At 42.9% G+C, this 27,122-nt stretch overlaps 1 protein-coding gene across 5 annotated transcripts in view; it reads left to right on the top strand.

The window, feature by feature from the left end:
* Nucleotides 1-27,122, top strand: part of ANKMY1 (ankyrin repeat and MYND domain containing 1) — a 154,273-nt gene that overhangs the window by 92,893 nt on the left and 34,258 nt on the right. For 4 of the 5 annotated variants that reach the window (XM_029079303.2, XM_029079417.2, XM_029079172.2 and 1 more), the window contains one exon: nucleotides 949-1,021. In XM_029079303.2, the coding sequence (XP_028935136.1) occupies nucleotides 949-1,021 (73 nt within the window). Of the gene's footprint in view, nucleotides 1-948; nucleotides 1,022-16,144; nucleotides 16,447-27,122 lie in introns of those variants that run through there. The other variant, XM_029079363.2, reaches the window with a different exon arrangement.

Below are 27,122 nucleotides of genomic sequence, written 5' to 3'. Positions count from 1 at the left end.
TCATTCCAAGCGCTTAGTACAGTGCTCTGCACATAGTAAGTGCTCAATAAATACTATTGAATGAATGAATGAATGAATAGGCAGGGAACATGTCTACCAGTTCTGTTGCATTGTACTCTCCCAAGAGCTTAATACAAAGCTCAGCACACAGTAAGTGCTCAACGAATTGCCTGGCACATAGTAAGAGCTTAACAAATATCACCATTATTATTATTATTAATAAAAATATTTATTATTAATAAAAATATCTTAAGATTTATAACATGTAGGATTCCCCTCTTCTTGCCCTAGAAGGGACTCATTGTATCGGGAAACCGTTTCCGCGGCCTCGAGCAAAGGCAATTTGTTTCTCCACTTCTTGGTCAAAGTTGGCTAAATCACTGTGCCGCCAGCCTGGGAGGGAAAAGTTAAATGGTACTTCTGTGACCCGTGTCTGCTCTTTTGTCCCTTCTCCTTATCAGCAGGCTCTCCAGGAGCAGGACTTAGACTGTGAGCCCAATGTGAGAGGGACTGGTTCCTACCTGTTATCTTGTATCTACCCCAGCACTTAGTACAGTTTCTTAACAATGCTTAACAAGTACTATAAACCAAAAACGTCCTACCTGGGGAGTAGAGCACAGGCAGATGAGGTGGAGAGACCATGTAGTAGACAAGAATGGGGTCTTTTGGAGGCAAGTATTAATCCTCTAGACTCTAAGCTTACTGAGGGCAGGAAAGGTGTTTGTTGTGTTACTCTCCCAAACACTTAGTACAGTGCTCTGCACACAGTAAGCGCTCAACAAATACAATTCCTGCAGTACAGTGAGTCCCTTGTGAAGGCCTTCCTGATTAAGTTCTTAGCTTATCATGGGAGATGTTTGGAGATAGGCCTACCTTGTATTATGGCCCTCTTTTTTTTCCTGCTATCTCTATCTCTGAGTGCTAATTCCTGTCCCTTTATTGGTGTAGTGGAAACCTTGGAAAATCAAAGGAGGAGGAGAATTGCTGCTACTGGAAAATCACCCCCGGGGAAAGTAGAAAGGTAAGACCAAGATGCTGAACTGAGAAACACTAACTACTTCAGGGATATAACCTTACCATCCCAATCTAAGTCTTTATTGATGTATTTTGAATCTGTCTTGCCAAAGTCTGCCCAACTTTCCTCACCCAAGTCTTTATTGATATATTTTAAATCTATTTTGTTACAGTCTGCCCTCTAATCTGCTCAGAAACACTGCCTCATCTCTCTCATTGACTATGGAGCCCACAGTCCTTACTGTGACTATTCCCTCAACTTTCTCAATGTCCCAGTGACCTCCTCACTAGCTGCCCTGTTGTTAGCAGAGTGCCATCAGACCCCCATTTTCCCGAAGACCTCCCTGGCCTCTTCAGTGCCCTTCTTGCTTCCACTTTCACATTCTCCTCCTTCCCAGCTTGTATCCCAAGAGTTCTCCTGTCTTGGAGTTTTAAAACCTATACCTGCACCAAGGATCCCATCTCTTCTCAATTCTGAAAAACACTTCCTCTTGCCCACCTCTCCCGCTTTACTGCTATATTCCACCAAGGGCAGACATTTAAAGCCAGGAGCATTGGCAACAAGCAGGTATTGCATATGTGAAGTGGGGGGTGGCCTCAGACTAGCAGCATCAGCAAGTAGATGCACTGAGTGGGCATTAAAAACCACCCCGTATGCAGGGGATGGAAGAGGTGAGGGATTTAAAATAACCACGTGGAAAACTGCCATCATGCAGAGGATGATTGGAAGAATTTAAGAAGCAGCATTGTTTAATAATAATAATAACGATGGTATTTGTTAAGCACTAACTATGTGCCGAGCACTGTTCTAAGCACTGGGATATTCATTCATTCATTCAATAGTATTTATTGAGCACTTACTATGTGCAGAGCACTGTACTAAGCGCTTGGAATGAACAAGTCGGCAACAGATAGAGACAGTCCCTGCCGTTTGACGGGCTTACAGTCTAATCTGGGGAGACAGACAAGAACAATGGCAATAAATAGAGTCAAAGGGAAGAACATCTCGATAACAATGGCAACTAAATAGAATCAAGGTGATGTACATTTCATTAACAAAATGAATAGGGTAATGAAAATATTTACAGTTGAGCAGACGAGTACAGTGCTGAGGGGATGGGAAGGTAGAGGGGGAGGAGCAGAGGGAAATGGGGGGAAAAGAGGGTTAAGCTGCAGAGAGGTGAAGGGGGGGCGGTAGAGGGAGTAGAGGGAGAAGGGGAGCTCAGTCTGGGAAGGCCTCTTGGAGGAGGTGAGTTTTAAGTAGGGTTTTGAAGAGGGGAAGAGAATCAGTTTGGTGGAGGTGAGGAGGGAGGGCGTTCCAGGACCGCGGGAGGACGTGGCCCAGGGGTCGACGGCGGGATAGGCGAGACCGAGGGACGGTGAGGAGGTGGGTGGCAGAGGAGCAGAGCGTGCGGGGTGGGCAGTAGAAAGAGAGAAGGGAGGAGAGGTAATAATAATAATAATGTTGGTATTTGTTAAGTGCTTACTATGTGACGAGCACTGTTCTAAGCGCTGGGGTAGACAGAGGGGAATCAGGATGTCCCACGTGGGGCTCACAGTCTTGATCCCCATTTTACAGATGAGGTAACTGAGGCACAGAGAAGTTAAGTGACTTGCCCACAGTCACACAGCTGACAAGTGTCAGAGCTGGGATTCGAACTCATGACCTCTGACTCCAAAGCCCGTGCTCTTTCCACTGAGCCACGCTGCTTCACAGCCACGCTGCTTCACAGGGGCAAGGTGATGTAGAGCCTTGAAGCCTAGAGTGAGGAGTTTTTGTTTGGAGCGGAGGTTGATAGGCAACCACTGGAGGTGTTTAAGAAGGGGAATGACATGCCCAGATTGTTTCTGCAGGAAGATGAGCCGGGCAGCGGAGTGAAGAATAGACTGGAGAGGGGTGTGAGGGGATGAAGGGAGATCAGAGAGAAGGCTGACACAGTAGTCTAGCTGGGATATAACAAGAGCCTGTAGCAGTAAGGTAGCCGTTTGGGTGGAGAGGAAAGGGCGGATCTGATACAAGGTAATTGGATTGTCCCATGTGGGGCTCACAGTCTTAATTCCCATTTTACAGATGAGGCAACTGAAGCACAGAGAAGTTAAGTGACTTGCCCAAAGTCACAAAGCTAAGTAGCGGTTACGAAATTAGAACCCACGACCTCTGACTCCCAAGCCCATGCTCTTTCCATTAAGCCATGCTGTTTAGTCATGGGTTCTAATCCTTCTAATCCTGGCTCCATAACTTGTCTGCTGCATGACTTTGGGCAAGGCACATCACTTCTCTGGACCTCAGTTACCTCGTCGGTAAAATGGGGATTGAGACTGTGAGCCCAACTTGGGACGGGGAATGTGTCCAGCCCGATTTTCTCATATCTATCCCAGTGCTTAGTACAGTGCCTGACACATAATAATAATGTGGGTATTTGTTAAGCGCTTACTATGTGCAGAGCACTGTTCTAAGTGCTGGGGTAGATACAGGGTAATCAGGTTCTCCCATGTGAGGCTCACAGTTAATCCCCATTTTACAGATGAGGTAACTGAGGCACAGAGAAGTGAAATGACTTGCCCACGGTCACATAGCTGACAAGTGGCAGAGCTGGGTTTCGAACCCATGACCTCTGACTCCCAAGCCCGGGCTCTTTCCACTGAACCATGCTGCTTCTCATAGTAAGTGCTTAACAAATGGCACAATTATTTTGAAAACACCGACTGGCTATCAGGTGCTTTGGGGCCGGAGGGGTGAGGCACTTACAACTGCAATGTGATGAGTGGGGGTCGGGCCAGGGCAGGGCAGGGTGTGACAGAGTAGCAGTGATACTTAAAGAAGAAGTAGCGTGGCTCAGTGGAAAGAGCCCGGGCTTGGGAGTCAGATGTCATAGGTTCAAATCCCGGCTCAGCCACTTGTCAGCTGTGTTACTTTGGGCAAGTCACAACTTCTCTGGGCCTCAGTTACCCCATCTGTAAAATGGGGATTAAGACTGTGAACCCACGTGGGACAACTTGATCACCTTGTATCCTCCCCAGCACTTGGATCAGTGCTTTGCACATAGTAAGCACTTGACAAATGCCAATATTATTATTATTGTTAAAGAGTGCCCATTGGGTGCAGTGCGTTGAACTAGCTGTTTGGAAATTCAGAGTTAAAGAAATGACATGTTCCCTGTCCACAAGGAACTTTATTAGGGGAGACTTTTACACCATCCCCTGGCAAACAGACCTTAGGTGGAGGTGGCAGTATCCATTGAAAGCTGCCATGTGGAAACTCACTGTGGCAACTTAGTGTGGCATGGAGGGGCAAGGCGAAGGCTATTCCAGCTCATCTGCAACACCAGAAAATGGAAGAAGACCCTAAGGTCCCCAGGCTGGGCCAGGGGCCAAGTCCTCCTGGACTAAAGAGCTGGAGCGGCAGGAGCACAGGCTGGGGAAGTTTCCCCTCCTATCCTCTGCCCCTTGCATCCCCACATCAAAGTAGACCTTGCACCTTCCCCCTCATCCCACCCCTCTCCAGTCCAGAGCCATGTCAAATTGGTGTGGAAGTTGGCAGCATCTAATGGCTGTCTGGCTGCCTGGTACATTCTAGCCTGAGGGGAAATTTAAAAAAATGCTGCTTTTCACACCACCATCACCACACTGGCACTTAGCGCTTAGTAGAGTGCTCTGCACAGAGTAAGTGCTCTATAAATAAGATTGAATGAGTTTAACATTATACCGGTGAGGCATTGTGGATGCTTCTGGGTTACTCTCACCTCTGATGCCTCTCACTCCGCTCTGGCTCTTTCCCTGCTTCCTTCAATAATAATAATAATAATAGTAATGATAATGAAGTGTTTTTTGTGCATTTAATATATGCCAAACACTGTACTAAGTGCTGGAGTAAATAATAATTATGGTATTTGTTAAGCAATTAGTATGTGCCAAGCACTGTTCTAAGCACTGGGTAGATATAGGTAAGCAGGTTGTCCCAAGTGAGGCTCACAGTCTTAATCCCCATTTTACAGTTGAGATAATTGAGGCCCAGAGAAGTTAGGTGGCTTGCCCAAGGTCACACAGCAGACAAGTGGCAGAGCAGGATTAAAATTCAAGACCTCTGACTCCCAAACCAGTGCTCTTTTGGTCAGGGAACCTGCCTGCTAATTTTGTTGGATTGTACTCTCCCAAGCACTTAGTACAGTGCTCTGTACATAATCAACGCTCGACAAATACCACTGATTGACTGATTGACCAGGTTGGACACAGTCCCTGTCCCACATGAAGCTCACATGCTAAGTAGGAGGAAAATGGCTATGGATCCCCATTTTACAGATGAGGAAATTGAGGCACAGAGAAACTGATGTCATTTCAAATTTGCTCATCTCCTTGTCCTATAAAAGCTTTCTCTTGACTCTCTTGTACCTTCCAGCTCTCACCCCATTTCCTCCCTTCCATTCCTGAATAGCAATGTATCCACCTACTTCTTTTCTTTCTGTTGATTCTCTTCTCAACCCTCTGCAATTTGGTTTTCACCCTATTCACTCTATTGAGACCATATTCAACGTTATTTATATTAGTGCCTATCTCCCCCACCTCTAGACTGCAGGGAATGTGTCTACTGTTGTATTGTACTCTCCCAAGCATTTAGGACATTGCTCAGCACACAGTAAGCACTCAGTAAATATGATTAAATGAATGAATGAGTGAATCTCTTCTTATCTAAGTCTGAGACATTTTTTGCCCTAATCTTTCCTTTTTCACTGTTGACACTCCCTTCTGGAAACTCTCTAGCTTTGGTTTTACCAATACAGTGTGGTTTTGATTCGCAACCTAACACTCTGAGTCTTCCTTCTCTGTTTCATTTGCTTGCCCTTCCACTCCTCATCATTTGACTGTTGGGGTTTCACAAGAGTCCTCTACATGCTCATTCTTTCAGGGAAAACTCAGCCACTCACATGGCTTCAGGTACTGGCTCAGTAGAAAGAGCATGGGCTGGGAAGTCAGAGGTCATGGGTTCAAATCCCAGCTCCACTGCTTGTCAGCTGTGTGACTTTGGGCAAGTCACTTAACTTCTCTGTGCCTGTTACCTCATCTGTAAAATGGGCATCAAGACTGTGAGCCCCACGTGGGACAACTGGGACAAACTGATCACCTTATATCCTCCCCAGAGCTTAGAACAGTGCTTTGCACATAGTAAGCACTTAAATGCCATCATTATTATTACCACCTGAGAGCAGTCTATGGACCTTTGCACATTTTATCCTGATGCCAGCTCACATTTTCTCATCTTTTCCTCCTCCTGTCCTTCCTTCTCCTCCAGTAGGCTATCTCCATGTGGATGATCCATGAGCACCTTGACCTCAACTGAGCAGAAATTGAACTCCTTTACTAATGTTCCCTTTATGACAACAAGATCTCCACTCTCCTTGTCTCTGATTCCTCACTGTCTTTCACCCTTCCATATTCTTTGTGTCTCTAAATTTTGCCATTATTTTCCTCCACAGCATTTCCCAGATCCACCCCTTCTACTTCTAGGTGTCTAGTATAGTGATATATGTACTGTAAACATTCAGTAAATACTAATGATAATAATGGGTCGTGTCGGTGATAAGCCAATTTCAAGATTTCTGCTTTTGAAAATCAATATCAATCCTGGTTGTTTTTGAGTCCCAGTCAATGAGTAGCAATAGGGCTTAGTGGATAGAGCATGGATCTGGGAGATAGAGAGACCTGGGTTCTAATCCTTCCTTTGCCACTTGTCTGCTGTGTGACCTTGGACAAGTCACTTCACTTCTCTGTGCCTCAGTTACCTCATCTGTAAAATGGGGATTAAGACTGAGAGCCGCATGTGGGGCAGGGACTGTGCTCAACCTGATTAACTTGTATGTACTTCAACTCTTAAATTACAATCCATTACTCTGACATATATACCCTTTATAGTTTGGAATTACAACAACAATTTAGAGATGTGATCAGTTGCAGCTTTTCCTCCTATAACTATGTAGTTGAATCCTATACATCTTGAAGTGTTTTAATCACTGTTTCAATGCTCAGAAATAAGATGTTAAGTTGAAAGTCATTCTCAAACCATTGAAATAAACAGGGCCTTTGTCACATTGGGTGATATTTAATAATAATAATGTTGGTATTTGTTAAGCGCTTACTATGTGCCGAGCACTGTTTTAAGTGCTGGGGTAGACAGAGGGGAATCAGGTTGTCCCACGTGGGGCTCACAGTCTTAATCCCCATTTTACAGATGAGGTAACTGAGGTAGCAAGAAGTTGAGTGACTTGCTCAAAGTCACACGGCTGACAAGTGGCCGAGCCGGGATTTGAACCCATGACCTCTGACTCCAAAGCCCTTGCTCTTTCCACTGAGCCACAATTTAAGAAAGAGGTGGTAAACAAAAAGGCTCATTTCAAGCAGCCTATATTGTCTCGACATTTTCTCTGACTTCTCTGACACTGCTCTTTGAGTCACTAACTTGGCTCTGGGAAGCAAATTGCAACATATCAAAGTTCTCTTTCCAGTAAACAGTGACAAATATTGCAATCAGGCTCCCTGCGTAATACTAGCGAGCTGAAGGTGTTGCCAACATAGATCCTTTGATCTGTTTAAAACAGACCACATCAGTCAGTGTTATTTATTGAGTGCTTATGTTCTCAGAGCACTGTACTAAGGACTTCAGCCAGTACAATTACAACAATTGGAAGATGCTGTTCCCTGTCCAAGGAGGAGCTTACAGTGTAGAGAGGGAGACCAGCATTAAAATAATTTATGGATATGTACAGAGGTGCTTGTGAGGCTGAGGGAGAGGTGAGTAAAGGGTGCAAATCCAAGGACAAAGGTGACACAGAAGGGAGTAGGGGAAAAGAGGGTTTAATCAATCATATTTGAGTGCTTACTGCGTGTGGAGCACCGTACTCAGTGCTTGGGAGAATACACTATTACAGAGTTGGTAAACATGTTCCCTGCCCACAAGTGGCTAAAGCTTTGAAGGTGTAGAGATTGGTGGCCTGTCACATAGCAGCATTGTCTAGTGGGTAGAGCATGGGCCTGGGAGTCAGAAGGACCTGGGTTCTAATCCTGACTACATCCCTTGCATGCTGTGTGATCTCAAGCAAGTCACTGAACTTTTTTGTGCCTCAGTTACCTCATCTGTAAAATGGGATAAAGACTATGAGCCCTATGTGGGACAGGGATTTTGTTTAACCTGATTAGCTGTGTCTACCACAGTACTTGACACATAGTAAGCACTCAAAAAATCTGTCAGTATTATCATTATTATTATATGGTGGGGGAGGGAGTTCCAGGTCAGAAGGAAGATGTGGGCAAGGGATCAGAGGTGAGATAGATGGGGTACAGTGAGCAGGTTGTTGTCAGAGGAGCAAAGTGAGGGGGCTGAGTTGTAGTAGGAAATCAGCTAGGGAAGATAGGAGGGGGCAAGATGATTGAGTGCTTTAAAGCTAATGTTATGGAGTTTCCAGCTGTTGCAGAAGTGGATAGGCAAACACTGGAGGTTCTTGAGGAGTGGGGAAATGGTTCTGTGAAAAAATGATCCAGTCAGTAGAGTGAACTATGAAACGGTGAGGGGAGAGACAGAAGCGAGGGAAGTCAACCAGAAGACTGATGCAGTAATCAAGGAGGGGTAAATGCTCAAATCAGTGTAATAATAGCAATATAGCCCTTTAGACTGTAAGCTTGTTGTAGGCAGGGAATGTGTCTTTTATATTGTTGTATTGTGCTGTCCCAAGAGCTTTGTACAGTACTCAGCACACAGTAAGTGATCAATAATTACAATTGTCTGACTGATAAATAACACTGGATTTCCCTAGGCTTCCATCTTGTTCTATCCAAGCCATGCTCTAAAAAGTGTTGTGATAGAAATGACTGTATTCCCTCTGAAATCTTCATTCTCGTAGATAGTTTGCCATTTTGGATGGTACTGCAGCATCGAAATTTTGCCTGAAGACATTAGCAATTACATACTTAACTTGGGGAGAGTTGTTTTGATGTAAAACTGAAAAAAAAAGACATGTCATCATAGCACATTCTCACAAGCTGTGTCTAGCCAGGAAGAGCAAAAGAGAGTTGATGCGATTATCTGGGTAATCCAGAACAATGAACCCTTTCAGTGTGAAAAATAAACAAAAAGCAACAACCCTTCCCACACACACAGACCTGAATTATCCAGATTGGCTGTCTCAGTGATGTATTTCTAGGTTAGGTGTATGCAATTTAGAGTTGTTGTTCTCAAGCCAGGTTTCCCTTAAGGGGGAAGAGATAATTGTCTAGTTTAGGAACTATCTGTCTATTCATCTAGCTAGGAAGAAGGGTCGCCATCTGTGTCACCACCTGCTAAGTCTTGGATTGGCTTGCAGATGGCTCCCCCAAGGTGATTAACAAGAAATGGGGAGACTCAAGTGCAGTGCCCCTGTTCATCAAAATGGCCTCCTTTCACCTCCCTCAGCCCTGGCTCCTGCAGCTGCAGACAGAGGCTAAAATGGTGGCCAAAGCTAGCAGGGTCCACTTTATAAATAATAACAACAATAATAATTGTGGCATTTATTAAGCACTTACTATAGACACTGTTCTAAGTACTGGGATAGATACAGGATAATCAGTTGGACACAGTCCCTGTCCCACACGAGGCTCAAAGTCTTAATCTCCATTTTACAGATAAGGTAATGGAGACCCAGAGGAGTAAAGTGACTTGCTTAAGATCACACAGCAGGCAAGTGGCAGAGCCGGACTAGAACTCTGCTTGTCTCCCAGCCCCATGCTCTATCCACTAGGCCATGTTACGTCTCAGCCTCTCACTTTCCATCATGGGGGCTCTTTTGAAAGATAGGAAGTGGCTCAGAGCAGGGTGGTGAGATGCACCCTTTTTGTCTTTGTGTCTTTCTTTCCCCTTCTCTGTGCCTCATCTTCTTCTCTCTGTCCTCCCTCATCACAGTTGTAATCTTAAAGGTGGTAGTAATGATAGTCAGTCAGTTGTATTTATTGAACACTTACTGTGTGCAGAGAACTGAACTAAATGTTTGGGCGAGTACAATACAATAATAAACAGTCACATTCCCTGCCCACAGTGAGCTTAGTAGTACTACTTATTGAGCACCCGCTGGGTGCAATGTTTTGTACAAAATGCTTGGGAAAGTACAAAGAATCAAGCTATACTTTCCTTGTCCACATCTTCTAATGTGAGAGATAGACATTAAAAGAGAATCAGGGAAGCCTAGCAGAAAGAGCACAGACCTGAGAATCAAAGAAGAAGCATGGCATAGTGCATAGAAAATGGGCCTGAGAGTCAGAAGGTCATGGGTTCTAATTCTGGCTCTGCCTCTTGTCTGCTGTATGACTTTGGGAAAGTCACTTCACTTCTCTGGGCCTCAGTTAACTCATTTGTAAAATGGGTATTGAGATTGTGAGCCCCACGTGGGACAGGGACTGTGTCCAACTGATTTGCTTGTATCCATCCCAGTGCTGAACTCAGTGCCTAGAACATAGTGAGTGCTTAACAAATATCATTATTATTATTATTATTATTAGAGGAACTGGGTTCTAATCCCAGCTCCATCACTTGTCTTCTGTGTTACCATGGACAAATCACTTAACTTCTCTGTGCCGCAGTTACCTCATCTGTAAAATGGGGATTAAGACTGTGAGCCCCACATGGGACAACCTGATAACCTTGTATCTACCCCAGCACTGAACAGTGCTTGTCACATAGTAAGTGCTTAACAAATACCATTATTATCATTATTACTATTAGACTGTAAGCCCTATGTGGGACAGAGATTGTCAAACCTGATTATCTTATATCTATCCCTCTTAGTACAGTGGTGGGTACCTAAGTGGTTGGTGCTTAACTAGTACTTTAAAAATATGTTCCCAAGTAGAATGATCCGAATAATAATAAAAATAATAATAATAATCAAACATATGTAAGTGTCAGAGGTGTCAGGATGCTATGGTTTGGAGTGTTAGGAACTCTAATGGTGAAATTTTTAGAAAGGCTCTGAGCATGAGGAGCAGTATGGTCTATTGGATTGGAGGGATGGGGACAGGGGATTCCACACTGGGACATGAGCAGGAGAGAAGGCTCAAAGGTGACAGATTTGAAAGCAGAAAGTGAATTCCAGACTGGGATGGGAGCAGGAGAGAGGATTCAGAGGTGAGAGATTCAACAGTGGAAAGGGACTTCCTGATTGAGAGAGGGTTCAGAGGTGAGAGATTTGAAAGTGTGGTGTAGCTAGATTTGTTTGAGAGGAATAGAGAAAGTGAGCTGGGAAATAATGGGAGAAGAGAACCAACTTAGTATATGGGGATAGTTGGTGAAGAGCCATGAAGGCAACTGTGAGGAGTTTTTGCTTTGAGAAGGGAAATGGGAAGCCAGTGGGTTTTGAGAAATGGAGAGAGCTGGCCCATGCTTCAAGAAGTTGGAGATTGTACTTTCCAAGCACTTAGTACAGTGCTCTGCACACAGTAAGTGTCAATAAATACGATTGAATGAATGAAGGAGAGAGGATGAAGGCAGAGAAACCAGTGAAGCAGCTGATAATGTAGTCTAGCCAAGAGAACCTGGACCAGGCAGGTGGCCATTGTGGATAGAAAGGGGCAAATCTGGGAAATGCTATGAGGAGAGAACGGGCAAGACTTAGCGGTAGTTTGAATTTGGGAGCTGAAAGATAATGAGTAGTGCAGGATTACATAAAGATATCTGGCTTCTGAGACATACAATAAAATGATAACTGTAGTATTTTCTATTATTATTGTGGTATTTGTTAAGCACTTACTAAGCACAGGGGTAGGTACAAGCAAATAATACTGGACACGCTCTCTGTCCCATGTGGGGCTCACAGTCTCAATCCCCATTTTACATATGAGGTAATTAAGGCACAGAGAAGTTAAGTGACTTGCCTAAGGTCACACAGCAGATAAGCGGTGGAAACATGATTAGTACCCACTCCCAGGCCCCTGCTCTATCCACTACACTTTGCTGCTTCTTGGTATTTGTTAAATACTTACTATGTTCCAAGCACAGTGCTAAGCATTGAGGTTATTATGTTGCAATCAGATCAGACAGGGGCTCACAGTTTAAAGGAGTGGGAGAACTTGTATTTAATCCCCAGTTTTCAGATTAAAAAAAACCCAGAAAATGAAACTGGTGTTTTCCATCTCCAACCTTTCAAAATTCCCATCCACATTCCCTCTGTGCCTCTACCTCCCTTTCCCCATGACTTCTTCCTTTATTTTCCTAGTTCTTCCCTTCCTGGGCTTCCTTCCAACTTCTCCTCTATCTTTCTCAACACTGCCCTCTCCACTGAACTGTACTCTTTTGCTCCACTGTCCTGTCCCTCCACCAATCTTGTACCACTAACTAGCAGACTTAGATCACCTCCACAGTACTCTTCCTTCTGTGCATGACTGTGGAATGCTGCTGATAGAAAGCTAGACACCAGGCTGACCTAATACATCAAAAATACATACTCACCTGCTTTCACTCTGCTCTCTCCTTCTTCTGATAACCTTATTTCTCCATCCTTATTAGCTCCCATGCCAATTGCCCACACCAGCCATTTCAGACATTTATTCCATCAGTCAGTGGTATTTACTGAGTGTTTACTGTGTACAGAGCACTGTACTTAGCACTTGGGAGAGTATAATGCAACAAGGTTGGTAGAAACATACCCTGCCAACAACAAGCTTAGTTTAGAAGGGGAAACAGAAGTAAACATAAATTAATTACGGGCCTGTAAATAAGTTCTTCGGTGGAAGGATGGGGTGAATATCAAGTACCCAAAGTGTACAGATCCTGTTGTAATTCCCTCCTCAAACCCCCATCCTCCCACCCCACCATTTATTGCCTCTAATGGCCTGGCCATCCACTTTATTGATAAAATTGAAATCATCAGGAATATCTCTCTAAAATCTCCCCTGCTTCTCTTCAATTTCTCTCTCCTCCAGTTCCTTCTTCAACTCTCCTATCTTTCCCAACTATATCTCAAGAGATCTCCAACTTCTTGTCAAAATCTACACTCCACACCTGCACCTCTGGCCCTATCTCTTTACACCATATCGAAACTTGTACGCCTTCCCTTCCCTCCCTGACCACCATCTTCAGATGTTCACTTTCCAGCAGCTTTTTCCCCAATCCTTTCAAACATGCTCATGTATCCTCTATCCTAAAAAAACACTCCATTGACCCAATGGCTCCCTCCAATTATCTCCCCATTCCCCCCACCTCCCGCCAACAAATCCTCTGCAAACTCCTTGAGCAAGTTGTCCACCCACTGCCTCTACTTACTCTCCTCGCATTCTCTCCTTGTCTTCCTCCAATCTGGCTTCTACTCCCTTCACTCCACTGAAACTGCCCTCTCAAAGGTGACCATTACTCTCCTTCTTGCCAAATCCAATGGCTTGTACTCCATCCTAGTTTTCCTCGACCTCTCATCTGGCTTTGTCTCTATGGACCACCCTCTTCTCCTGGAAACATTATTTAAACTTGGCTTCACTGGCACCATCTTCTCCTGGGTCTCCTCCTATCTCTCTGGCCACTCAGTATCTTTCTTGGGCTCCCCCTCTGCCTCATATCCTGTAACTTTGGGAGCCTCCCAACCCTCTGCCTGGGTCCTCTTCTATTTTCCATCTACACTCACTCCTTTTGAAAACTCACTTGCTTCCCTGGTTTCAACAACCACCTCTTTGCAGATGATTCCCTAATCTACTTTTCCAATCCTGTTCTCTCTCCTCCGTTGCCTTCTTGTTTTTCCTCCTGCCTTCAGAACATCTATACCAACTCCTCAAAGTGAACATGCCTGAAACAGAACTCCTTCTCTTTTCATCCACACCTTGTCTTCCCTGCTTTTCCTATCACTGTAGACAACACACTACAGACAACTGTAGACAGTTGCTACTACATTAATCCAAGCACTTATTTTATCCCATCTTGATTACTGTATCAGCCTCCTTGCTGGCCCCCCTGCCTCCTGTCTCTTCCCACTCTAGTCCATACTTCACTCAGTTGCCTGGATCACTTTTCTACAAAATGTTCAGGCCATATTTCTCTACTCCTCACCTATCTCACCTGGCTATTCTCCTACTACAACTAGCCCACACATTTTGCTCCTTTAATGCTAACCTACTCACTGAAACTTGATCTCATCTATCTCAACCCCTACCTCTCACCCATGTCCTGCCTCTGGCCTGTAGTACCCTCCCTTTTCACATTTGACAGACAATTACTCTCCCCCCCTTCAAAGCCTTATGGAAGATACATCTCCTCCAAGAGGCCTTCCATGACTAAGCCCTCCTTTCCTTTTCTTCCACTCCCTTCTATATCGCCCTGACCTGCCCCCTTTATTCAACCTCTCACAGCTCCACAGCACTTGTGTACATATGTGTACTTTTACTTGTATTAATGTCTTCTCCTCTAGATTGTAAGCTCACTGTGGGTTGGGAAAGTGTCTGTTTATTGTTACAGTGTACTCTCCCAAGCACATGGCACATTGTTCTGCACCCAGTAAGTGCTCAATAAATATGATTGAATAACTGACAACACCACTATCCTGCAATTCTGACAAACCTATAGCCTTGGTATTATCCTCCACTAATCACCCTCATTCTACACAAACATATTCATTTTGTTACTAAATCCTGTCAGTTTAACCTTAATAATAATAATAATGTTGGTATTTGTTAAGCGCTTACTATGTGCAGAGCACTGTTCTAAGTGCTGGGGTAAACACAGGGGAATCAGGTTGTCCCACGTGGGGCTCACAGTCTTCATCCCCATTTTACAGATGAGGGAACTGAGGCACAGAGAAGTTAAGTGACTTGCCCACAGTCACACAGCTGACAAGTGGCAGAGCTGGGATTCCAACTCATGAGCCCTGACTCCAAAGCCCATGCTCTTCCCACTGCGCCACGCTTCATAGCTTCACTGAAGTCTGTCCTTTTCCCTCCATCCATACTGCTACTTTGTTGATCCAAACACTTACCATATCCCATCTTAAATACTGCATCAATCCCCTTGCTGGCCTCTTTGCTTCCTGTCTCCCTCCACGCCAGACCTTACTTCGCTCTGCTGCTCAGATAATTTTTTTAAAAAAACAACAACATTCAATCCTTGTTTCTCCACTCCTCATGCACCTCCAGTGGTTACTCATCCATGTCCGCATTGAACAGAAACTCCTTATCATTGACACCCAAACACCTCACCCTCTCCTGTCTTACCTCACTGATATCCTACTACAACTCAAACCACACAATTCATTCCTCTAACGTCAACCTGTTCACTGTAATATTATCTCATCTATTTCACCACAAACCCCTTTATTGTGTCCTCCTTCTGGTCTCGAACTCCCTTTTCCTTCATTTATGACCGACCATCTACTCTTCCCACCTTCAAAGCCTTATTAAAATTGCATCTCCTCCAAGAAGCCTCCCCTGATTTAACCTTCTTTGTCTTGATTCCGTCTCCCTTCTTCATCACCTGTGCACTAAGATCTGTACCCTTTAAGCACTTAATATTCATCCCACCCTCAGCCCCTCAACACTTATGGGCACATCTATAATTATTTTGATGTCTCCCCCCCTAGGCCTTAAGCTTGTTGTGGGCAGGGAGCGTGTCTATCAACTCTGTTATATTGTACTCTCTCAAGTGTCCCATTCTGCACATAATAAGTGTTCAGATTGATTGTGTGTGTATGTGTGCGCGTCCATGTGTTTGTATCAGTACTATTTTGCAGCTTATGAGCACAGAGAATTGTGTATGTACTAGTCTTTTGGAAAGCATATCACAAAAAAGATGTAATTATTTCCCTGAGGAGTTTGCAGTCTAAAGTAATGTGTGTGTGTGTGTGTGTGTGTGTGTGTGTGTGTCCTCAGATATGTGTATATCTGAATGTGTTTCTTTGTACATTTGTACCATAATTGCATGAAGCACATTTTAAATTTTACCAGTTCTGACTAAAATATTAGCTTCACTTATCAGCTCTCTAATCTCTTGATCCTGCCTTTAAATGAGTAACCCTCAAAAACCTAGAGGCCCTGCTATTTTACTGTCTCTAACTTTAATGGCATTTGTAGCAATATTTAATTGCTCTTCCCTCTAGGGAACTGTTTTCCTTTGGCTCTGCTTGCCTATCAAACTGTCTTTCAGATCTGTACATGAGTCGTTGGAGGAACATTTAACTGGAAATAAATAGCACATCCATGCATCTGTCCTTTGAGATTCGTATATTTCCAAGTCAGCCCAGTCTGGGCAAGGAGGAACACCAGATTGTCACTGTCTGGCAAGGATAGGCAAATAACGATGTATTTTATATGGAGTCCTTTATTAGCACGTGTGCAAGTGAGCTATGGAAAACCAAATAAAATGTTTCAAGGTCTCAGTGATAACATGAAATACTTAAAACATGTCTTCATGCTGGTTAATTATTAAAGGCCCTTTCTGTAGCTCCATGACAATATATTTTTCATTTCCAGTTATTCTATAAAAACTCCATAATTCCAACTACTGTTTGACTGGCATTTTATTCTTGTGATTTCTTTTAATTAAAGTGCATTGATAATTATTTGACATTTTTATTTCAGATATATAGTCAACATAGTTTTAGTTTTATAACAAACACCCGTAATAAAAAAGAAAAGCTCTTTTACGATTAGCTCAGAAGAAGAAATGGTGACAGAATGAAATGTGTTAGGACCTGGGCCTTAATTAAAGAAGGACATAAAACAAAGATAAGTAGGTTTAATCAAAGTGGGGTTTGGCGCATATGCTGGGGCAGAAGACTAAGCCTAACTAAATTAGACTAAATTTTTTTTACTCTATAATATCCTTTTTTTTATCACATTGCCATAAGAAGCTTTGCTTCAACATCTGAATGATCTTTGGGGAGAATTGAGCACACCTAATGTACCATGAACTAACTGGACATAGATTGGCCCTTGACTTAGCCCTGGAAAGATGGAACACACCCCTTTCTCCCCCCCACCCCGACACACACACAGACACAAACACACACACTCATTCTCTCTCTTTTTCTTTCTCTCTCTCTCCCCCTATTGAATAACAAGAAGGTGGCAAATGATTGAGGCAAGAAAAAAAGGAGAAAGTGCATAGCCAAGAAATAATGGCATTAAACCTTTAAAGTTTAGCCCATTGTAGTTTATTCTATTTGTGTTTGGCTTTTATCAGATTTATTAAATCTCATTAATTTGGACCAATGGAGAGGGCTTCTATTGTCAATTAATGGAATTCAAAACCCTGAATAATCACAGTAGTTTTAAAAAGTGTAGCTGTTTTGCTGTGGAACTGAAGGTTCCTGTCCATGTGTTTGTGTATTGCTTAAATTATAAATTTCTTTGTGTCTATTGCTTTGCTAGTGTCTCTGGACCTATGCTAATCTGCTTGGGACAACTGGAGATTCAGAAAGTATTTCTCCCCTGCTGTTCCAACCCTGCTGCTTCAGCACACTTCCTGTTGCTTGCAACTTAACTAAGGATTTGTTAACCACTGTGTAGATCAAACACTTTCTTCTCTAGATCACAGCTCCTCTTCCCTTGGAATCAATAGAAAGAGCAAAGGGGGAAGAAGGTGTACAAATGATCACAAATTCTGGACTATGTGAGGGCTGAATGTGTAAGATTTTCCTAGGAAAAATGTTATGTTGTCCTTCATATCCAAAGAAGACATCGCTGATGGTTAAATTCAACTATGATCGCATATGTGACTGTAAAGTCCATTGCAGAATGCACAGTCCTGGCCTTAATGGCCAAACAGAAATCCATTCCTTGTGTTATCTTTGATATTTGCAGTGCCTGGTGCTCTTTTCACTTATCACTCCTTGTCTTGAGTTCCTGGAGAAGTTTTTTTGTCATACAGAGTCACTCCTTTCTCAACAGCAGTACACCATTCTGGCCTATCCTCAACAAGACTGTAAGCCCGTCATTGGGCAGAGATTGTCTCTATCTGTTGCCAAATTGTACATTCCAAGTGCTTAGTACAGTGCTCTGCACATAGTAAGCGCTCAATAAATACTATTGAATGAATGAAATGACTCCTTGTTTTCAGCTGGGATACAGCATTGCTGAGGCTTTGCAGGAAACACTGAGGCATGTGCAGGAAACATTCCTGTCCTCTTTTTAGTTTGCCTTTTCCAATTTCAGCTCACTGTTCAACAGTTGAGTGGATATCTCACTTTTGTTCCTTCTCCTATTGTGCCTCACTTGAGTGTAGCTGTGGTGAGGCAAGGATAGCTTCGATGGTAAGAGATTCACTACATCCCAGGACTCCATTTTTTGTGAATCAGTTACCATTTGAACTAGGAAAAATAGTTCTTAAAGGACATTGAGGGCAGCAGTTTCTATTCTGGGATCAATCCTGGCTCAATGGAAAGAGTCCGGGCTTGGGAGTCGGAGGTCATGAGTTCTAATCCTGGCTCTGCCACTTGTCTGCTGTGTGACTTTGGGCAAGTCACTTAACTTCTCTGTGCTTCAGTTATAGCATCTGTAAAATGGGGATTGAGACTGTGAGCCCCACATGGGAGAACCTGATCACCTTGTATCCCCCCAGCTCTTAGAACAGTGCCTTGAAAGTAGTAAGCACTTAATAAATGCCATTATTATTATTATTATTATTACTGGAAACCATGATATCAGTCCACTGCACTGACCTCTCCATTTTCATGTTTTCCTTTGTAGTTTGACTTTGATTCCTATCAATCGATTCTATTTACTGAGCACTTATTGTGTGCAGAGCATTGTACTAAGCGCTTGGGAGAGCACAATATAACAGACACATTCCCAATCCATGATGAGCTTACAGTCTAGAGGTAGAGACTGTCCTGCCCTCCAACTAGCTAAATAAGGGGTTGCAGTGTTTACAGAAAGCTTTGCCCTTCTTCTAACTTACTGATGTGCTGTCTATCTAAACGTTTTCATTATTGTAAATGCCCAGAGTGACTAACTGTAAGGTAATTATGAGTTCAGAAATTTTTCCCAAATAAAAGCGTTTCTGGTGATATTAGTTTCCTCTCCTGATCCATATTTTTTTAAATGACTGTCTCCCCCTCTAGACTGTAAGTTCACTGTGGGTAGGAAACTTGACTACCAACTCTGTTTTACTATATTCTTCCTAGCACTTAGTATAGTGCTCTGCACATAGTAAACACTCAATAAATATGATTAATGGATTCATTGTTAAATGTCATTTTCAGAGGTGTTCCATGAGAGAAAGACTTTCACTTCTTGTCTAGTGTTACAGAAATTCACATCCCTCATGGTTTCCAGGAGACAAATCACCAACTTTTGAAATCCCAAAGCAATTACTAATGAAAGGACTTTGAGGATTTTGATTTGAAGTGAACTATGCAAAACCCAGGTGCACATCCTGAGCCATTAAGCCTCTTTTTAACTGTAGATAGGAGGGAAATATAAGCCTTAGTTATTATTTTTTCCACTCAGCTTTCTACTTATTCCCTATTAAGTTTTTAAGATACTGTCAGTCCCTTAGGTTAAATTGTCATTGGGTGGTATATTTCATGTTTGTACCTGAGAGGCTTTTGTGGATCTTGCCTAGCTGTATTAACATGCCTGGCACTGACAGTATTGACTATATTAATGAAGCCGACATTGAAGACATTCATGCGAGACACTAATACGGTTTGTGATTCAGTGCTGGGCAAGCTATCCTAATCAAAGTGCTGGGCACTGTCAAAGAAGTGAGGATAATCCTGTTGTTTCCAAAACTGATCTTAGATATACCTAGTTAGGATTGCTGAAATGGAGAACAGAAGACTATATTAACTCTCCTATCTCTATAAGAGAGGCCTTCACAGTTGGAAATAATACTTACCTGAACATTACTCTCAGACATCCAATTTGTATTTCAGTAATGGGAAAGAATATTAATAGTCAAGGCTCTAGGCTTATTTTGGATAGTTCAATCATAATGTTCACTTATTGTAAAGCGCTGAATATGTATTTTATGTATTCGCCATTGAAAAACATCACTTTATGGAATATGAGGAAGTTATGTGATGGTGAAAACAGTGATTGAAATATAAAAATAAAGGTATTTGTAAAGTGCTTTCTATGTGTCAAGCACTGTTCTATGACCTGGGATGGATTCAAATTCATCAGGTCAGACACAGGTCAGTTGTTGAGAACTTAGCAGGATTCCGGGACAAAGAATAGCTTCCAAAGGAGGATGCTGGGTAACCCTTCTTTTGAAGAAGGGTGTCCTCTACAGAAAGTGACTCTCAGGGTTAAGATAGGCAATCATACATTCACCTCTGACTTCCACAGCCCTCTCCACCCTCACAGCACTATGTAAATACATTTTCACTCAGTTGCTTTCATTATCCATTATTCATTTAAATGTCTGTCTCCTCCACTAGATTGTAAACTCCTTGAGGGCTGGGATGGCTTCTATTAGTTCTAGTTCTCTCTTACTCTTCCAAGTGCTTAGTTCAGTGCTCTAGGCTGTAAGCCCCTCTAAGACTGTAAGCTCCTTGTGGGAAGATCAGTGTTTGCAACAGTGCTTGGCACTTAGTAAACACTTAGCAAATATCATCATTATTATTATATGTCTACCAACTCTGTAATATTGTGATATGTACTCTCCCAAGTGCTTAGTATTGTGCTATGGTAATCCCTCAATAAATGTGATTGATTGATCTACGCAAGGTAGGCTTGCAAGTAATACCATTGATCAACTAAAATGGGGGTTCCACGTCTGCCCAGAGGAATGAGTGTCAGTGTAATGATGCTAAATCTGCCCCTGAAACAGAGATGCTTCGCCACCATCATTGACACATATGTTCTCTCAATGATAAATTTCAGTAAATTAATTTTTCTACTAAGATTTAGTCAAACTCATTGCTGGAATGCCAACATTTGATAAAGTGAATAAAATGGCTGAATTAAATGATAGAGTTGACTCTTTACTGGAGTGACTCTCCTACTAGAAGAAAATCATTGGACCATGCAGGATTTGTATACTCAACCAACTCTTGCTGGATGATCCATCAATCAATTGTATTTATTGAATGCTTTCTGTGTTTAGATCACTGTACTAAGCGCTTAGAGAGTACAATATAATGGAGCTGGTAAACATGTTCCCTGCCTAGAAGGAGCCTAGAGTCCAGAGAAGAAGGCAGACATTAAAATAAGTTACAGATATGTACTTACGTGCCGTAGGACTGAGGGTGGAATAAATAAAGGGTAAAGATCCAAGCGCAAGGGCAACACTGAAGGGAGAAGGGAGTAGGGGAAAGGGAGTCTTAGTCGGGGAAGGCCTCTCGGAGAAGATGTGATTTTTAGAAAGGCTTTGAAGGTGGGGAGAGTGGTGGTCTGTAATATATGAAAGGGGAGGGGGTTCCAGGCCAGAGGGAAAACCTGGGTGAGGGTTCAGCAGTAAGAAGGATGAGACTGGGGGGTACAATGAGTAGGTTGGAATCAGAGGAGGAAAGTGTGCGAAGCTGGATTGTAGTTGGAAATTGGAGAAGTAAGGTGGGAGGGGGCAGGGTAACCGAGTGCTTTAAAACCTATGGTAAGGAGTTTCTGTTTGATACAGAGGTGGATGGTCAGCCACTGGTGCTTCTTGAGGAGTGGAGAAACATAGACAATGATTTTGTGGAAAAATAATTTGCACCGCAGAGTGAAGTGTGGTCTGGAGTGGGGAAAGACAGGAGACAGGAAGGTCGGCAACGAAGGCGATGCAGTCATCTAGATGGGAATAGTATAGGAATAGTATAGGAATAGGAATAGTTTCAATTAATGTGGCAGTTTGGTTGGAGAGGAAAGGGTGGATCTTAGGAATGTAGTGAAGGTTGAATGGACAGGATTGAACATGTAGACTAATGAGAGAGATGAGTTGAGAATAACAGCAGGGTAATGGACTTGTGAAACAAGGAGTAAGGTTGTGCTGTCTATAGTTACAAGGAAGTCATGGGAAGGACAGGGTTGGGTGGGAAAAATGAGAAATTCTGTTTTGGACACGTTAAGTTTGAGGTGTTGGTGGGACATTCAAGTGAGATGTCCTAAAGGCAGGAGGAAATGTGAGACTACAGAGAATGGAAAATATTATGACTGGAAATGTAGATTTGACAGTAATCCACGTCAGTTTCACTTTCACAGCATCACTAAAATCTGCCCTTTCTTCTCCATTCAAACTGCTACCACATTAATACAGTCATTTATCCTATCCTGCCTTGATTACTATATCAGCTTCCTTGCTGACCTCCCAGCTTCCTGTCTCTTGCCATGCCAGTCCTTACTTCGCTCTGCTGCCCGGATCATTTTCCTACAAAAACACACAGGGCATGTTTCTCCACTCCTCAAAAAACTCCAGTGGTTGCCCATCCACCTCCACATTAAATAAAAACTCCTCACTATTGACTTTAAAATACTCAATCACCTTGTCCCCTCCAGCCTCACCTTGCTACTCTCCTACTAATCTCCTACTAAAACCCAGCCCACACACTGGACTCTTCCAGTGCCAGCCTTCACACTGTACTTCAATCTCATCTATCTTGCCGCCGACCCCTCACCCACATTCTGCCACTGGCCTGGAACACCCGCCATCCTCAAATCTGATTGACAATTATTTTCCCCCACTTCAAAGATTTACTGAAAGCACATCTCCTCCAAGAGGCCTTCCCTGACTAAGCCCTCTTATCCTTTTCTCTCACTCCCTTTTGCGTTACCCTAATTTGCTTCCTTTATTCATCCCCCTACCCAGCTCCACAGCACTTATGTACATATGTCTTATTTATTTATTTTAATGACTGTCTCCCCCTCTAGACTGTAAGCTCACTGGGGTCAGGGAAGGTGTCTGTTATACTGTTATATTATACTCACAATCACTTAGTACAGTGCTCTGCCCACTGTAAGCGCTCAATAAATATGACTGAATGGAGATGGTAATTGAAGTCTTGTGAGCAAATGTAAGGTTGATGTGGATAGAGAACATGTCTACCAACTCTGTTGTATTGTATCTCCCAAGCACTTAGTGGAGGGGTCTGCACATAGTAAATTCTTAATAAGTACCTTTGATTTATTGATTTATTGAATGAGTTCTCCAAGGGAGTGGGTATAGATGCAGATTAGAAGGGGATCCAGAACTGATCACTGAGGAACTCCCACAGAGTGTGGGAGGCAGAGGAGGAGCCTGCAAAAGAGACTGCAAATGTGCTGGCAGGGAGATAGGAGGAGAACCAGGAGAAGACTTAGTGGTCAGCAAAACCAGAGTTAGATAGTGTTTCCAGGAGAAGAGGGTGTTCCACAGGGTCAAAGGCAACTGAGAGGTTGAGAAGGATTAGATGGAGTAGAGGCTGTTGGATTTGACAAGAAGCAGGACATTTTCTGTGGAATGAAGGGGGTGGGAGCCAGATTGAAGGGGGTCAAGGAGAGAATTGGAGGAGAGGAAGTGGAGTCAGCTGGTGCAGACAGTTCATTCAAGGAGTTTGGAGAGGAATTGTTGAAAGGAGGTGGGGTGATAACTGGAGGGAGCTGTGGGGTCAAGGGAGGGTTTTTTTTTTTTAGCATGGGGAGACTTGAGCTTGTTTGAAAGCAGCGGGGAAGAAGCCACTGTAGAGTGAACTATTGACGACGGTGGTCAGAGAGGTTGGGTATCATTATAGCTTTGAGATTTGGTATGAAAAATGATGCGTTGTGACCAATCTCTGCTGTTTCCAAATACCATGGTACCTTTTTTGTTTCAATTTTCTATTTCTCTGTGTATCCATTGTTCTAAGAATAATGCAGTACCTAGGTAACAGATTTGGTGACAGCATTAGGTTCTGGGTAACTGATTCATATCTTTGGTTTTGTGTTGGGTTTCCTTGATGGAGGCTAATATATAAACACAGTTTCCTTCAAGCTCCTTACCCTTTTATTGCACAATGTTAAATTTATGAAAGAACCCATTGATTTGCATCTGACTTTCAATAATGCTCAAAGCCTGTTGAATTGAAATAGTTTCCCAGTGGGTTGGAATGTGTGTTTTGACTTGTATAGTTGAGCACAAAGGCCTAGTAGAAAGAGCACGGGGCTGGGAGTCAGAGGATCTGGGTTCCAATCCCAAACCTACCATTAGCCTGCTGTGTGATCTTAGGCAAGTCACCTAACTTCTCTGTGTTTTAGTTTCCTCATCTGTAATATGGGGATTTAATACCCCTTTGGCCCTTCTACATCAGCTGAAAACTCCAAATTAAAAAAGAATATAGTATTTGTTAAGCACTTACTAAGTGTCAAGCTCAGTTCTAAATTCAAGTTCATCAGGTCAGACACAGTCCCTGGCCCACAAGAGGCTCACAATCTGAGTAGGAGGAAGAACTGGTATTGAATTCCCATTTTACCATTGAAGACACTGAAACAGAGAAGAGTTAAGTGACTTGTCCAAGATCACATAGCAGGCAAGTGGTAGAGCCAATATTAGAACCCAGGACCTCTGATTCCCAGACCCATGCTTTTTCCAATAAGCCACACTGGGACAGGGACTATATCTGACCTGATTTTCTTGAATCTCCCCCTACACTTAGTATAGTTCTTGGCATATAGTGAGTACTTAAATAACACAATATAAATATTATTATTCATATTCACTGTTGCGCCCTCAACAGTGGGTCTTAGAGCATAACCTAAATGTTATTTGGTTTCTTATTTTCTAAGATGGGGCAGAGGGTCAAGGTGACTTGCAGGATGCTGTTGAGAATAACAAATAAAAACAATCTAAAACACTTTCCAACTACAGTGAAACCTCATTAAACCAAAATGGGTTTATTCAAAGTAGAACACAGTCTGAAGCATCTGCTATTCCCCCAGCCATATGCATTGGCTGTTTTTGTTTAATTAAGTGTTGAATAATCTGAATCAATTCTCTTAAAATTGGCTTTTTCTTAATATTTGAATTAATGAAGTTTTCTGTTATGGTAATTTAGTTTAGTGAAATATTAGTCTTACCCTCTGCCTTCAAACATGCTCAGATCTCGCCTATTTAAAAAGCTTTCCCTTGAGCACACTGCACACTCCAGCTATTCCCCCTACTCTCTTCTCCATTCCTGTCCACACTCCTCAAGTGGGTTGTATACTCCTGCTGCCTTCACTTCCTCTTCTCCAACTCTCTCTCCACCCATTAAAATATAATTTTGTCCCTCTTCACTGAGAGGGCAGTCTCCAAAGTCATTAATGACAAACATAATGGACTCTACTCTGTCCTAATCCTTCTTGACCTCTGGGCTGCTTTTGACATTGTGGGCCACTCCTTTCTGTCGGAAATACTGCCTAATACATACCTCTCTGACTGCTCTTCAGTTGCTTTCGCTGGGTCCTCTTCCACGTTCAGCTTTTCATTTCCCTCAAATCTCTTTTCCTGCTAGCATACCCTATTTTTTATGGTATTTGTTAAGTGCTCAGTATGTTCCAGGCAGTGTACTAAGCACTGGGGTAGATACAAGGAATCAGGTTGGACACAGTCCCTGTTACACATAGAGCTCACAGTCTTTAGTTCCCATTTTAGAGATGAGGCAACTAAGGTATAAAGGAGTTAAGTAACAACTTAAGTGCCCAAGGTCACATAACTGACAAGTGGCAGGCCTGGGATTGGAATCCAGGTCCTCTGACTCCCAGACCTGTGCTTTTGCCACTGGGCCAAGCTGGTTCTTTTCTTACTTTGTACTCATAACCTCGGGGAGCTCATCTGCTCATATGGTTTCAGTTTTCACCTCTACGCTGTGACTCTCCATTCCAATCTCCCAACTCCATCCCTTTGCTCATTTTTTTTACCTGGGCTTTGTAAAGCACCTACTGTGTGGCAAGCACCAAACTAAGTGCTGAGTTAGACTCTAGTTAATCAGGTTATGCACAATCCATGTCCCACATGGGGCACACAATATTAACCCCTATTTTACAGATGAAGTCACAGAGGCACAGAGAAGTTAAGAGATTTGCTCAAGGTCACACGGCTGCTGGGATTTTAGCCTAGATCCTTCTGACTTCCAGGCCCATGTTCTATCCAGTAGGCCACATGATTATCATCCTATTTCTCTGACTTGGAACTTACTCCCTTCCCAAATCAGGCAGAACAAAGTACTACCCACATTCACATCCCTTCTCAAATCCCACCTCTTCCAACAAGCTTTCTCCAGCTAATTTCCTGGCACCCTGAGCCATTTCATCCCTTCAGCCAACTCTATCACAAATGAATTTATTTACACCCCCCTTAGCATTCAAATGTATGGGTGTATGTGTGAGAATCTTTCAATCTCTCTCTCTCTCTCTCTCTCTCTCTCTATCCATATTTATGTACTCAATTATTTATTTTGACCACTCATGCTGTAAACATTTTAATGTCTGTCTTCCACATTAGCACGTAAGCTCTTTATGGAAAGGAACATGTCATTTCTTTGTTCTGTACTTCCCAAGCACGAGTATAATGCACCACACCAAGGGAGTAAGGAATAAATGCTGCTGCTGCAATAATACTACTTCTACTATCATGCTAGTCCTGACCTTTTACCTCCTCTGCAGCTTTGTATCTCCTCTCACTGTCCCACCAGCACCTTGAGGTCAATATTCAATATTCCCAAACCTGAAGTCCTCATCTTCCCTTCCAAATCCTCTCCTCTACCTATCATTCTCATCGCTGTTAACAGTATAACCTAACTCCCTATCTCTGAGGGACAAATTATGTTGTCTGGGTAGTGAATGGACTATACTTATTGGTCTTTGAATGACAGTGGATCCAGGGAGAGAAGCCTGATGTTTTTATGACTTCTCGCCCCTCTGCTACCTTGGCTTATTTTGATAGAATGATGTCTGCTCATGTCCTTCCATTCCTCATATACCTTGAAGAGTTATAGTTAATTATTTCCCTTATTCATCGACCAGAAAGTCTCGGCAAATGTCTTTAGGACATTCCATTGGCTCTCACCTTCCTACATATCTACTCTCTTCTCCCAGTGTTTCCCAATGTATGCCCCTCATTCTTCCCAAGCTAACATTTATACCATGTTGCATTCTCAACTCTTTTCCCACTAACCTCTTGCTCACACTTTTTCCTATTACCAGAACTCCCTGCCCAGTCAAATCTGACCAACCACTACTTTCTCCATCTTCCCAGACCTTCAGAATCC

This window comes from Ornithorhynchus anatinus, chromosome 1 (genome assembly GCF_004115215.2).
Source record: "Ornithorhynchus anatinus isolate Pmale09 chromosome 1, mOrnAna1.pri.v4, whole genome shotgun sequence".
NCBI lineage: Eukaryota > Metazoa > Chordata > Mammalia > Monotremata > Ornithorhynchidae > Ornithorhynchus > Ornithorhynchus anatinus.
Note: the sequence above shows the minus strand (reverse complement) of the source record. Positions and strands in the feature narration are given on the sequence as shown.